The following is a 14,855-nucleotide window of genomic DNA, read 5'->3' as shown; positions in this document are numbered from 1 at the left end:
ACACTTGAAAATCTTGAAAAGTGAGGAAAAGCACCCAGCCGCAAACACCAAAAACGAGTTTGACACCGGATTGGCTTTGATACCAATTGTAAGTCCCAAATCCGGAACCAACCAGTGATCAAACAATGAATCAAGCTTCGATTAATCAATTAAGAACAAGAATGGAGTAGAAGAAGAAAGTAATCAAGTAATGCACATGTTTATATAACCGTAAACGTCGAGTGCACCATGAATAACACACACATACGTCTGACCCGCTAACCCCTTGCACTGACACATTCTGACACTTTATAAAGGACCGAGACCGAACACAGTTCATGGCCGTGAATAGGTTCACGTCCGTGAACACCTACACGACCACAAACACTAAAGCAACAAGACCAAAACCCTACCAAGACTTATACATAAAGAAACCTAGCCCAAACCATAAAATGTGACCTAACAGATAGGGGTGTCCAAATGTTTGATGTTCGGAACGTCTCTCATAAAAGTTAGGTTTTGTAACTACTTCAAGGGACAAGCAATAGGTTTCGGAAACTCGCTTCTAGGACCAGGAGCTTTTGACCAAGGATGACGAAAATTGTGAGTCATTCATTCAAGTGCTTCAATTGTGCAAAGCATCTATTTTAGCATTGAGACGTTTTTTGTCAGAAATTAAAACATTTCTTTCAGAATACGTGATTTCACATTTGTCTTTAAGAATGATACATTCATCTTGTGACATTACAAGCTCTCGTTCTAAAGACTCTATTTTCAACTTGTTATCCTTAAAACGTAATCTAATATGACTTAATTCACTTTCCTTCTTCTCACTAGCTTCTATGGCTGACTCATAGGCTTTGTAATGATGTTTATATCTGATTGGATTTGGGTTAGATATGGTTCTCAAAGAGATAAGTCAAAATTATTATCAGCAGGGCCGATCCAGACGGTGGGCAACCCGGGTGACCGCCCAGGGCCCACATCTCCTGGGGGCCCAAAATTTATGGGTTATGTAGTGTGTGTGTGTGTGTGTATATATATATATATATATATATATATATATAATTACCTAAATGATTTTTAGGGCATAAAGTTGATTTAAACTCAAACTAGCTCAAAAAATAAACAATTTGGTTTGTTTGTTATTGCTAATTGAACACGTTTATAGTGAAGAATAAATGACATTTCTTTTGAATCTTTATTATATTTTTCTTTAAAGGGCCCTTTTTTCTTTTCGTCCCGGGCCCCATATACGTTTGGACCAGCCCTGATTATCAGTAATCATAGATTTTACCTGTTGAACGATGCTTCTGCCAGGTGGATTGTTGGTAACCATGTAGCAGTAGTTTGGTTCAACATCTTCATCATCTCTCTCTGACCCAGACGACCAGTAGCCTTCATCACATTCTATTTCTTGTCGATCCATAAGACACATGTTCCTGCCAGCGGTTACGTCATCATCATCTCCAAAGGATCAATACCCTTTTACACCCCTTGATACAGTGGTAACAAAAACCTTTTCACTTTCTTCCATTTCTTGAGCTCGACGTGTATAGTAAGCAAAGTCCTTGATCTTGGGTTTATGTGGGACTTCGGCTAGGCAATCCTTGGCAAAGTGGTTTGCATGTCCACATTTGTGACACACAATCTTGGCTTTTTCTGACTTTAGAGTTTGTGATGATTTCGAGGAGTGATTCGGTGTAGGAAGGTTAGGCTTGCAGGATGGCGGGTTTTTTAAAGGTTTGTTGAAAGGTTGAGGGTTATTTTGGTGAGGAGCATGAAAACGGTTGTGATGTGGCTTGTTATAAGGACAATTGCATTTCATGGAAAGTAAGGCAAACTCCTGTTGAAAGAGGATTTCGAAGTCCATATCTTCAAGATTAAGGTTACCAATGGATTGATACTTGTTGTTGGTGGGAACAGGTATGGTTGGAGGTGAGGGTTGAACAGGAGGAATATATGGAACAACAACAGAGCATGGGTCCGAAACGGTGTGGTTCGGAGTTTGTGGATCATAGGAACTGAATAGAGCTAAAGGGCATCTAGTGAGTTCACGTAGGGTTTGTGCAACATTTGATTCATGACCTTGAAGCTCATCGAAAAGTTGGTAGAGCTTCAGTTTTTTCAGATATCCATTACTTTGAAGACATGATTTTACATTTCCCCACCCCTTTCTGAGGCTGTTAATGAAATTGAGGTTGTATTCAAGTGGATTTCGGACTATCCCATGAGTTGTCATGTTGTTGACGACGATTCGGTATCTGTTTGAGGCTGAGGCAACAGATTCACCAGGTGTTGTAGTGAAAGTGTCAAAATCATTGACAACCGAGGTTATATGCTTATCCTTCATGTTTTCTCACCCTTCGAACAAATCTTGAAGTGTGTCCCAAATTTCTTTTGCGGATTTGCACAATTTGATGTGCTCAAAGAGAGAAGGTGGAACACCAAACACCATTTTGAAAAAGGCAACTTGATCTGCATGCAGCTTTTCAAGATCATCCGCAGTGAAAGGTGCTTGACTTTGTTCATCCTGTCCCATGAGAGTTGCAGCAACATATCTAACAATGGTTCGAACTGGAACATGAGGACCTTCTTTAACGGATCTCCATAAAGATTCACCTTTTTCTTTTCCAAGTAAAAATCTTTCCATTCTGACTTTCCAGTGATCATACTCTTCAACAACTAGCAGTGGGACACGTGTAAGGCAACCCACGCTATTTGCTATTTGTATTGAGCATATTTGTTGAGAATTAGAAGCAGCCATTGAAGTTAAGATATCTTGAGCAAAAGTGGTATATAGAAGAACTTTTATCCTAAACACAGAAATGATGGAAATACCAAGGTAATCTCGTATTAACTATAATATGTTGTTATGGATTCAAAGGACAACCACTCAAGCTCTGATACCAATTGTGAGAACAATGATCTGATTACGCAGGGACAAGGCTCGGAAATTCAAATCTTGAGTTAATGCTTAAGATCAATGTCTACTTCTGATTATAAGTTCCACCAGTCAAGACTTGAAGATGAGGATCAACAAAGTACTTCAAGTATTTGATAGAGAATAATGAGTATAATCAAAGTAAAGACAATAAATGAACAAGTAGAATGTTTGAAAGAGTTTGATTTGATAGAAAGATGCAAGTGAAGTAAATTCAAATATAGCTATCTTTGGAGGAACAATCCATCATATATTCTTTACATTAAACACTCCTTAAATAGGAGAAAGGAGTACATCATACAAACTCAAACACATACATAGGACCAGACAAAAGAGTTACTTCTGGCACTGTGGTTATCCATTTGACAAAATAAACTAAGTCATATGAACTGTTACATCAAACTAAAAGACAAGAATAATTAATGCATAAAAGGATAGACTGATTCAGACTTATACTCCATTTTGGAACATCTTCACTTCGTACATTCTCTTATACTCCGGACACAAACTTCATTTCTGACCATATTCCACTTCGGAACTAAGATTGACTTCGGAACATGAAAGGTTAGATATTTCTATAGGTTCACTTTCAGGTTCCAACATAAAATCAACTAACTTGAATTCTCTCTTCTCCCAATTTTAGTTACGAAGATAGAAATGATCTTCCTTGTTCTTATGGAAATGGTTTTCATCAATCTTCTGGAGATAGTCTTCCATATTCAAGTCAAGGTGAAATTGTATTCCTTCCTTAGGAAATGGTGGATTTGGGCATCGTCCTTCTTCAACTCTTCCACCTCTTCCACGTGTGACTCTCCCAACGTCACATTTTCTTCAAGTTGAAAGATATGAAACGACTCAAGCCCTATTGGCATGTAAACACAAAGATGGAAATTTTTGGATCTGTGCATGTTCTGAAAATGAAATCATACATTGAAAAGTTGGAAATTATGGTTTCGTATTCCCAAAGGATCAAACCAATGATTTGGTTCCTCTTTCACTTCCTAAGTCATATGGTCAGTTTGTTAAGAACTTTCATATGAGGAATCTCGATGTGACCCTAATTGATATGAACCATATGCTGATGGTTGCTGAAGCAGGAATGCTCAACAAAACAATTGGAGAAGAAATTCTTGTAGAATTTAACAAGAAGCATTCCATGGACATTGACAATGGTAACATTGGTAATCTAGAAAAGACTTCTCTTCCCAATGGAAAGAGATCAACCAAGGTCAAACCGTTTGATCATATGGTAAAGATAAAGGATTGTTCTGAGATCATTCCACATCTTGAACCCAATGAGTCTATTTGTTTCTATTTCCATTTGAAGGGACATTGGAAGCAAAGTTGCCTAAAATATCTGAATGATCTTGAAAGTGGTAAAGTCAATTCATGTGACTCTACTTCAGGTACATCCAATATCTAACTCCATAAGTTCCTATTCTTAGACTATTAACACAAAATGTGATGATCACATTTTGATGGTATTTCATGATGTAAAAGAAAGAAACTTAAACAAAGTGAACTAAATCTAATCGTGGGAAATAGACTTTTGTCACATGGTTCGATGGTCAGAATTTGGAGCTACTACTAAAGAGTTAGGATAGCTTTAATAGATTGGTATTACTCTTGGATATGTCTAGAAATATAGTCTTTTCATTTTATGCATTCTAAGGACAAGTTCAACTTTCTTTTTATCAATAAAATGAATTTTTTAGTTTATTAAGTTGCCTTATATATATTTCCTTGCAATGGTATTTATGAAAGTGTTGGTTATGTTTCTAATAATAGAAATGTTAATAGTGGATATTGATTCTTCTAGAACGTGCTTGTGGTATTGTCATTTTGACCAAGTGAAAAGGAATCTCTTCACCAAGTTTCAATTGGACAAAGACTTGGAGTCATGCAATTCGAATTGTGTGATGCATGAAAATCTTGTTCATTGGAAAATGTGACTAATTCATTGTTCACTTGTTTATGTAATGAAAGTGAATGACTAATGGATCTAGTACATGTTGATATGGACTCTTCAGATCCACCACAAGAGATGATAACTCTATTCTTCATGATTTACTTATGCTTCAGTAAATATGGTTTTGTTTATAAGACTAAGCAGAATTCTAATACTTTTGGAGAAGTTCAAAGAGTAGCAAAATGAAGAGAAGAATCCATTATGAAGAAATATAAAATATTCTCCAATCTGAAAAAGAAAGTGGAACACTTCAATATCATGTTTTATGATCATCTTAGTAATTGTGGAATTGTATCACAATTAATTCCTCCAAAAACATCTTAGTTCAACTGTATGACTAAGAAGAGGGATCGAACATTGTTGGAAATGGTTCAATCATAGATGAGTCATACTTTCTTCATATCAAGTTTTAGATCCATGCTTTATTAACTACGAATCATATATTGAAATTATTTCAAGCTAAGGAGGTTAATATCATCTTGTAATATGTGGAGTAATAATGTTTTCTTACTCTAGCACATATATAATCGGAGTTGTGATGTTTTTCGTGAATCGAGAAACAAAATAAAAATTCAGTCCTATTCTATGAAGTGTTTTCTTGTCAGGAATCCGCAAGAAATTTTGAATATTTGTTTTAGCTCGTCAAGGAATGTTCCTCGAGAGAAAACTCATATGTCAAGAAGTCAGTAAAAGTAATGATGATCTTGATCTTGCAAGAGTCCACCAACAACGATCCTTTTGTTATCACTAGCACACAACCTGAGGTTGATAACATGTTGTGTTTAATCGACATATTCTTTTTTGTGCACTTCCAGATGAGTTGGAAATGCTTATGAGTTCTATGTTCTTCATTTAACTGCAAAAGCAACGCGGGTTGGCCAGTGCATGTACATTAATCAATATGGGTGAGCTGTTAACAACATGGAAGCACTAGTAGGCTCTTGAGCCGCCAGATGGCAAGAAATTAAAAATAGTGAAGTTCAGTCCATGAAGGAAAACTGAATTTGAATTTGGTTTGTCCTAAATCGTGTATGTTGGAATTGGTAGATTCACATGGATAGGAACGTATGCACCTTGAAATCTAAGTGCAAAAAGGTTTCATTATAATTCATAAATATGGTTATGAGGAAATACTTTCGCTGATAGATTCTAAAGATATGATCAATATGGATATTGGTTATGTTAATTGCATTCTCAAATTCACAATATTATTATGACATCCCTCTTCATATTTTGAAATGTGAGGAATGGAAATGAATTTTTTGAAATTTCAAGAGATATATCTATCAAGTCTTGAAAGGTTTAAATGCACACACACACAATTCAACTAAGGTGTATAAGCTTAAGAAGTCTAGTTAGAGACTTATTGAAGCATCGCGTAACAGAAATCTGCACTTCCGTAAGAAAGTTAAAAGGTATTGATTTTTAGGAGTCTAGTTGATTTCTAGGTACATATCAAAGCTAGTGGGAGCATAACTGTTATGTTGGTATTGCATGCTGACAATACTATTAGTAGGAAATAATGTCTCTAGTTTGGAAATTGGAAAGTTTGGAAATTGTTTTGCTATATTGGACTCAAGGGAGAAGGCACACATACTTTGTTTCGAGTATAAAGGTTTAGAGTGTATGGTTTAATAGAACTTAGTCAAAGACATACACGAATAACATGTTGAAATGTTTCAACATAGGAGTTTTGATATAAAGAAATTTTATAGCAAGAGATTGAACATATATCAAGTCTTTATGTAAGACATAATGAGTCGAGTCCCTTATGCTTCATATATAAGATCGATTACATATGCTATATGAAAGACCCTAACTTTCATATTTATGAAAGACCCAAACTTTCATACTCGACAATATAGTTACTCCAAAACATGCTACTTGCATATTCATAAAAACAATATTTTACATTGATAAAGAGATTACAAACTACTGGATACAAACCGACTATTTTAAAGTGTTATATATTACATAACTTCCCAGGATTCTATAGTTTTATACATATGGGAGTGCAAAATACAATAGTTTCAAACTATTCATAAGCTTCCATCGATACAATAGTTTCAAACTATTCAAGAATCTTCTACCAGTATATAACTATACTGGATGTTTATCTCCTGCAATTTGTTAAACATCGAGAGGGTAAGCGGACACGCTTAGTGAGTTCAATAATAGATACAATATAACGTTATGCCATATATATACTTTAATAGGGCATAAGCAAAGAGGAATAAGGAACAACAAAGGCATATGTGAATCATGTGACAAACATTTCATATCGATCATTGATTTGATTTAAAGATATACAATCAATGAGACATAACAATTTCCGTGCTTGATATACATCAATAAAGCTTTGGCCCAAACAGCACATAAGATATACAACTTCGGATTAACATTTCGGTAAATTTCAGGCTTATAGCCCTATCTAACCTTCTGCCACTACCATAGAATAGAATTCATTCTCTTACGGAGACATGTTCCACATGGCCAGAGGCTACATACCAGTACCAACGTGAATCTAAGTCCTTTCACTGATCACATGGTCAAAGGTATTTCTTTGCTATTAAAAATAGCAATTAAAAATAACCCGGAATAATAACACTGAAAAGCACGTAGCACATATAACACATAACATACAATTATTTCTATATATTAAACTCACTGTAATTAACCGGGGGCTAAAATATTAATTTGGGCAGTACTTCGGCTCTAAATATGACTTTCGTCGTTGAAAACCGGACTCTGCGAAGGTAGAGCTTTGAAACCGAAAAGATAAATTTTTCGGGATTCTCGGGAGTCTCGGGGCGTGTTTCGGGCTTTAGAATCAGTACCGGGGCTTTGGGGGATGTCGGGATCGTAAAAATATTGAAAGAGGGGGTGAAAATGCCAAATTTCTAAAACTAGCCGAGAGGGCTCGCACCCCTTATATAGGGTTGAGCTTCGGATCCGAAGCGAAGGGAAGGAGACAGGTGGCTGCGAGGTTCAGACCAGATGGCAGCTTCGCAGGGCTCCAGCGAGGCTCGGATGCGAGGAGTCATCAGCTTCAGGCGCGTCATCGGCTGGGTCTTCAGCTCGGACAGCAGGTGGCTCGCACGTGGGTTGCGCATGCGAGGGTGATCAATGCGAGGCGCGACGGATAGCCATTGGACCGCACCCTCGGTCGAATCAGCATGCGACACGCGAGTAGGGCACGAGGCAGGCATGCGAGAACCACGTGACGACTTCGGACTCCTGTGCGACACGCGTCGCTTCTCGGGCATTGCCACGCAGCAGCTTCGGACACGTGGCCAACTCCGAGCGAGGGTGACGTGACATTTCACTATTCATACGAATTTTCTCGAAAAATGTGCAAAAACTTCTAAAATCCATAACTTTCGAATACGAGCTCCGTTTTTGACGTTCTTTATATGCACGCGAAGCTAGAATTATGCTCTACAACTTTCGTTTAGACTTCGTCGGCTAATTTTGAACTTAATTTTAATATTATTGTTTTTAACAGACCGGGACAGGAAAATCCGTTAAAAATTCATAACTTCTTCATTCGACGTCCGTTTTCGTCAGACTTTTTATCGTTGCACTACTAATGACGAGACCTTCAATTCTCGTTTAGGTTGTGTCGGCTAAAAATCACTCGATCTAAAATTCGAGTTTTTAGCTGTCTACTGCTAAGCTGAAACTTCGAAAAATCATAACTTCCTCATACGAAGTCAGATTCAAACGGTCTTTATATGAAAATTGATTATTTTCACGAGTTCTACAACTTTCATTTACATTACTATGGCTAAAAATTAGTTTATCGAAAACTAAATTTTTATGCGACAAGGTATTTTCCGGATTTATCACGGATCTTCGTTTGGTCATAACTTCTTCGTTATAACTCGGATTTCGATGAGGTTTTCGCCTAAATGTTTCTAACGAGATTATCTACAACTTTCAATAATAAAATTTTAACTTATTCCAAATTTTATATTTTCGCTATATTTCACTATTTGGCTTTTAATTGGAATCTCATAAGACTTCCAATACTTTCTGAATGATTCTAAGCATAGTTTTACTTCAATTCTAGTAAAAACTATCTGTTAGAACTCAACATTCAAATTCACATAATATTTCATAATATTATTTACTTAAAACACGATTTCAAAACGTGTATGTTACACTATAATATTTGATTATTCTAATTTTCAAATGCTTTTAGCATTGTGTGAAAATGATTAGAATTTCATGTGACTAAAGTTGTTAAAAAAATGTCAAGAACATTTTGAAGTTTTACCGAAGACTGGTAGCTTATGGACAGTTAGAGATTTGAAATTATTTAGGAAGGACCATAGTGACATGTTTTGGATTGAGATGATTCTTGGTCATAATTGATGGTCATATGAGAATATGGAAATGTTTCCATAATGGGAGATGCTTGTAGAATCTACATGTGAATTGGATACTTTAATACAAGAGAAGTGTTCAAGGAGTGTACCTTGAATTTGAGACTTCATAACCATGGAATTGTTTTGAGTAACAAATTTCAGTGGAACACTCGATAATATCAAAGGATCAAAATCTACATGTGAGTTTGAAACTTTGATGCAAGAGAAGTGTTCAACAAAAGTACATTGAATTTGAGACTTCATAACCATGTAATTATTATGGGTAACAAATTTCAGTGGAACACTCTATAATATCGAAGGCTCGGTTTCTGTGACTTTATCACCTCCATATCACAGAAAGAAAATGTATGTAAATATGAAATTCCACTACATCTTATATAATGATAAGTATTTGGAATTGTGAAATGAGCATCATTGGAATAATGTCTAGTAAATCTGTTCATAAATGAAGGACAGTCGAGAGGCACAGTATTCTTGTGTATAACATGGCATGACTACTTGAAACATTATACAATGAATAAATTCGTAATTGTTATGGCGATTAAATAATAGGGAATTATTTATATTCAATGTGTATGCTACCATAGTTAAATAATTTATTATTGTGTTTCACTCTGCATGTTTTTACTTCCCTGAGTTATTTTAATATTATTCAAAATTCCAAATTCGTTCATACTTTTGGAAGTAAGTAGTGAATTAAGACTACCATGAATTGATTTGTAGATTGCCCATAGGGATTGGACATTGCATACGAATTGCTACAATGTTCATGAGTAATTGGAAATAGGAATTTGAGTATTTGATAAAACCACGCTTAGATCTTCACGGATTCAATCTAAATCTTCACGGATTCAATCAAAAGTAATTCTAAGACGATAATATTTTCTATTCTTCAAACAGAGATATATAAGTCAGATTTTGCAAACTAGTTGTGCGTTGGTTTACTCCAATGTATCTCGTAACTGGGTGTTATAAAGGGTAATTTCATGCATGATTTGGTGAGTAAAATGAAAGATTATACAGTTAAAGTTTATTCTTTCCTTTTGCCTTAATAGAAAAGGCGATATCCATGGGCCATTCAGGTGATTTGAGTTGATCTATAAGAACTAGGGTAGTCCGGACTAAATTAATGTATTCAATTTTGTAGTCTAAATTTGATCACAAATCGAGAAGTCAGAAAACAAAATAAGTGAACATGAGATTGATCATTTAATCCATGGCTCTGTTCATATGATAGCTTGTAGAATAAAGGAATGACTGATCACTTATCTTAGGGTCAATGTTTGATTTGAATCAGAGTTCTACGGTGGTTTTGGAAAACACATTTTGATATTTGGTTCAAAATTATACTTGCAATTGTAGTTATAGACTTATCTAAGTGAGAGACTGTTGGGTTAATGTGTCTAAGCTCATAACTAAATTGATATATTCTTGTAATTAGAAACAAAGTCCTTTTTGGGTTACCCTGATGACTAGAAATTGATTAGAATGACATTTGTAGAGAGAGGATAAATTTATTAGTTTATTATATGATTAATAAATTATAATAAATGATTTGTTAATATACATTATATGATTAATATATTAATTGGAAATAGATGGTTGACTTGTTAATTTATTATGTGATTAATAAATTAATATGAGATCAATTGATAAATAATTGATTTGTTAATTTATATGATTTATAAATTAATATGAAATCAATTAAAATTGACTAATTATTAATCATAATTAATTTGGAATTAATTTGAGATTAATTGAAATTAATTAAAGGTGTAAGGGTTGGATTGTAATTGTTCATAGTTGAGTAAGGAAAGACAATTCTAAATGGATCTATATGGTGTATAGTTTTTGTGGGATTTTTAGGGTTTCAGGAAGCCCCTTGGAGCTGATAAGGATAACTGCCTTGAATAGATAAAATCTACATATTTTATTATTCAAATAAGAGTTTATCCTGGAGATCCCCTAGCTATAAATACCTTCCCTTGGGCATCAAATTTTGTTACTCTCACTTCATAAAGGGTTGAGAACAAAAATTTACTCTCTTCCTCTCTCCTCACCCATCTTCTAGTTATAGGGTCTGGGTGTGAGCCATTAGAGGCATCATCCTTTTGGTGCTAAGCTTTCCAATACCAACAACTATAAGGAATTGAAATGATTTGTTTACTACGACAAATCAAAGAGATGTAACCCTAATTCTTGTGTTTTGATTATACTAGGGTTTCAAGTAGGGTTCATGTTAGTTTGTTGGTCATTGTATGTTACATTCAAAGTGTTATGTATAAATCCTTTAGGTTGCATGTTCCGTAAGTGTTAGGTGAAATTTCTCAAACGTATAGTTTTGTAACCTATAAAACCCATCATATTTTACCCTTAATTTAGAGGTGCTTCAATTAATCATCCAAGGAGTAATCCTCATACTTTTTCATCATCCTATTGGATAAGTCTTTCAAGATGGTATCAACTTTGCGATAATTACACCAACCTTAAAGAGCTCTGGTAGAGAGAGATGGAAAGCATGGTCAACCTTGTTAACTACGACATGAAGCTCATGAACCTTCTCCAAGATTAATCTTTCTTTGACCATTTATAACTCTAAGTACTTTGACACAAGGTACTTATTAGTACCTTCCTTATATGCCTTGTACTTGAGTTCCAACGCTTTTTAGAGTTCTTTAGGATTTGTGACCGCCAAGTACAAATCATAAAAGGTAGTTAGATATGAATTCTTTATGTAACCAGGGAAAAAGGTAGTTAGATATGAATTCTTTATGTAACCAGGGCATAAAACCTCTGTTCTTTACGTAGAGACTTCATCATTTATGTACCATATATTGTTTTTAGCTATGGCTCTTGTTTATGCTTTCGGCACTAGATCAGATGGACTAGGGGTAATTTAGGGTCCATAAAAAAACCAACATGCAAAAACTTTACTTTGTCAACCCAAGAGGTATAGTTCCTACCATTGAGAAATTTATGATTCATGGGTATGAAGTTGGTTGGAGAGATTTTAGTATCAATTTATATGAGATTTTAATTACAATAAAAACTTTTAAGATTGTTGTGTTTCATACATGAAAAACAAAAACCAGATGATAAGTATAATGAACTACTATTGAATCGTTACGCGAACAAGCCACACATTAATATTGATGATTATATATTGAATTGATGCAAATACTAAATCCAATTATTATTATTCCGTTACAAAGTTTTTTATAGAAAAGATTGATCATTCGCAATCAAATTTTATGATAAGAAAGGTAGAAGAAAATTGTCTCGTTATCGGACAAATTAAAATACGAGATATAAAACTCAAGCCAACCTAAAAGTCATAGATTAATAAATAGTAAAATTGCATGGGAGAACTTTAGTACTTAAAGGTTTTTAAGTCACACTAGCTGTAGATTATTATTCGTTCCAACATTTGTGGAAGAACCAATAATCGCAAAGCAAATACTCACTATCTTGAAGAATGGAGAAGTATAGAGAGAAAAGAGAAGATAAGAGATCTCTATTTTGAGATGTTGAATACAGCTCCATGAGGGCTTTATTTTTGTCACAAAGATCATAGGAGACTGAAAAAAATGTGTGATGTGATGGTGACGACTCTATCACGACTCACCACATGTAACATATATTTGACAAGGTAAAACCCTAGTCGCAACTCCTTTTTCCTCAAATCAACACATTTTACAAAGGATTTTAGAAGCTTCCAGGTGTTTATCCAAAAATTCAACTTGTGGTCAATGATGACCGACTTGGTTAACCATGATGTTGACTTGGCCTTTATATTTTCATGCAAGTCTTTACATTTTCAATTGGCAAGATTGAAAATTTCCTAACTTGAATGATGTATCCGACTTAATTATAGTGATTATAGAAACAATGAACGATCTTGAGCTTTCTTTCATCTATTGATTATTGAAGCTAGCCTAATTTGTGATGATATTTTGAGCGTCTGTCTAATTTGTGTCGTAGACGAATAAGGATTGTCAATATTACGAATGTAGATCTAATGAATGGTTCTAAAAATGGAACCCTCATAAATAACTATTATATAATGTAATATGTCTCTAATATCTACTGAGATTGTACTTTTTCAATTAACTTTTTATTCTATATCATGTTAATCATGTGTGTGTCATGGTAAAATCTTGATTAGGATCTGCCTTACTCACAATTGACCTTCATGTTGCAAAAAAATAAGATAAACCATACACTAGCATAAAAGACTACTAGGGTTCCGTAAACATCGTTTCATATAAACCATATAAATGAATGATCTCTCAAAATCTACCGACCTAAACGAACATTTTAAAGAAAACCAATATATGTTTTTATTTGTAAGTCCGAGTTATTTCCTACAACAAAATCAAAAGGTAAAGAATTCTGCAACTCGTGAGCTTTTTCAAAAGCATGCATCCAAAAGACAACAACAACATAGGGCAGCCAAACTGCACAAGAATAACAACATCATTAACAACAATATTATATTCACAAAGCATGTACATAAGGTAAGTAAAGTATTATTGTGATAAATTTGATTACATAAAATACATTACTACAATTAATATAATCTTATTTATAAACAAACTTATTTAAGAAGTTATATGCTTTCAAATACCTTTTAAACGATTTTCAACCGATTCAACAAAAAAATAGGCACAAAAAGTGTACAACCAACGAAACCACAAGTAAATGTTAACAAAAACATAAATCTTGTTGGTTGGGTCAATGGAGGATCAAGACATAGTTTCTCCATTCTAAATTCATGCATAATTTGCAAGACTTGTAGTATCAGTTTTTGTGAAATTATTCACATTTACTTTGATGTAATATCTTTTTATAACTCACATTTCTAAATTCTTAAAATAGATCTAAGAAAGATAAATAGAACTAATAATCAATTACCAGCCTTCCGCGAAACCGCTGCCTTGCGGGGGATGATGAGGAGGAACATAATGGAAGGCATACTGTTGTGGATACCCATGTTGTGAATATCCCTGTGGAGGGTATCCATGATGTGGATATCCTTGTTGTGGGTACCCTTGTGGAGGGTACCCATGGGATGGGTACCCGTGAGGTGAATACCCTTGCGGTGGGTATCCTTGTGGTGGGTATCCTTGTGGCGGATATCCTTGATATACGTATCCTTGTGATGGGTATATCTCTTTAGTTTGTCCTTCCGACGGATAACCTATAATACAATATCAATGATATATCATTATTTCCTATATTTATCTTTATAAAAAAGATAAAAGAAATCCAAATCCCACAAATTCTAAACAAAAAACGGAACCTTGTGGTGGTGGAGGAGGTCCGGTAGCGGCGTCAGGAGGCTGGCTTTGATTGGTGTAGCTCATGATGAATACGATCGAAGATGATGATGAATGGACGTAAATATTTTCTAAAATTTTATTGGTATTTTATTATGACAAAATTTCACAATTGGTCCCTATGGTTTACAAAATATCGCACTTTGAGGACTTCCTAGCAAAAAGTCACGCCACTGGTCCTTATGGTTTCAGTTCATTGCGCGATTGGTCCTTGACCTAACCCCGTCACTTTT

The 14,855-nt window shown here is 34.7% G+C and overlaps 1 protein-coding gene across 1 annotated transcript; it reads right to left on the bottom strand.

The window, feature by feature from the left end:
* Positions 1 to 13,474: 13,474 nt before the first annotated feature.
* LOC145051561 (uncharacterized) lies at positions 13,475 to 14,664 on the bottom strand. The gene is made up of 3 exons (XM_078999476.1): positions 14,586 to 14,664; positions 14,198 to 14,483; positions 13,475 to 13,740 (listed from the first exon to the last, which is right to left on the bottom strand). Exons 1-3 carry the CDS (start codon positions 14,647 to 14,649, stop codon positions 13,695 to 13,697), a joined length of 396 nt encoding a protein of 131 aa, XP_078855602.1. The 5' UTR covers positions 14,650 to 14,664; the 3' UTR covers positions 13,475 to 13,694.
* Between the last annotated feature and the right edge of the window lie 191 nt (positions 14,665 to 14,855).

This window comes from Lactuca serriola, chromosome 5, assembly GCF_051521515.1.
Source record: "Lactuca serriola cultivar US96UC23 chromosome 5, Lser_US96UC23_V15, whole genome shotgun sequence".
NCBI lineage: Eukaryota > Viridiplantae > Streptophyta > Magnoliopsida > Asterales > Asteraceae > Lactuca > Lactuca serriola.
The sequence above is the reverse complement of the archived record's forward strand: the minus strand, read 5'-3'. Positions and strand labels throughout refer to the sequence as shown.

Excerpts from the sequence above, each read along its gene's own strand:
- LOC145051561 (XM_078999476.1), bottom strand. The coding sequence starts at position 14,649 with ATGAGCTACACCAATCAAAGCCAGCCTCCTGACGCCGCTACCGGACCT. Across the intron at positions 14,484-14,585 it reads ACCTCCTCCACCACCACAAG|GTTATCCGTCGGAAGGACAA; the intron begins GTTCCGTTTTTT and ends ATTGTATTATAG. Across the intron at positions 13,741-14,197 it reads AGCGGTTTCGCGGAAGGCTG|TTTGGCTGCCCTATGTTGTT; the intron begins GTAATTGATTAT and ends ATTCTTGTGCAG.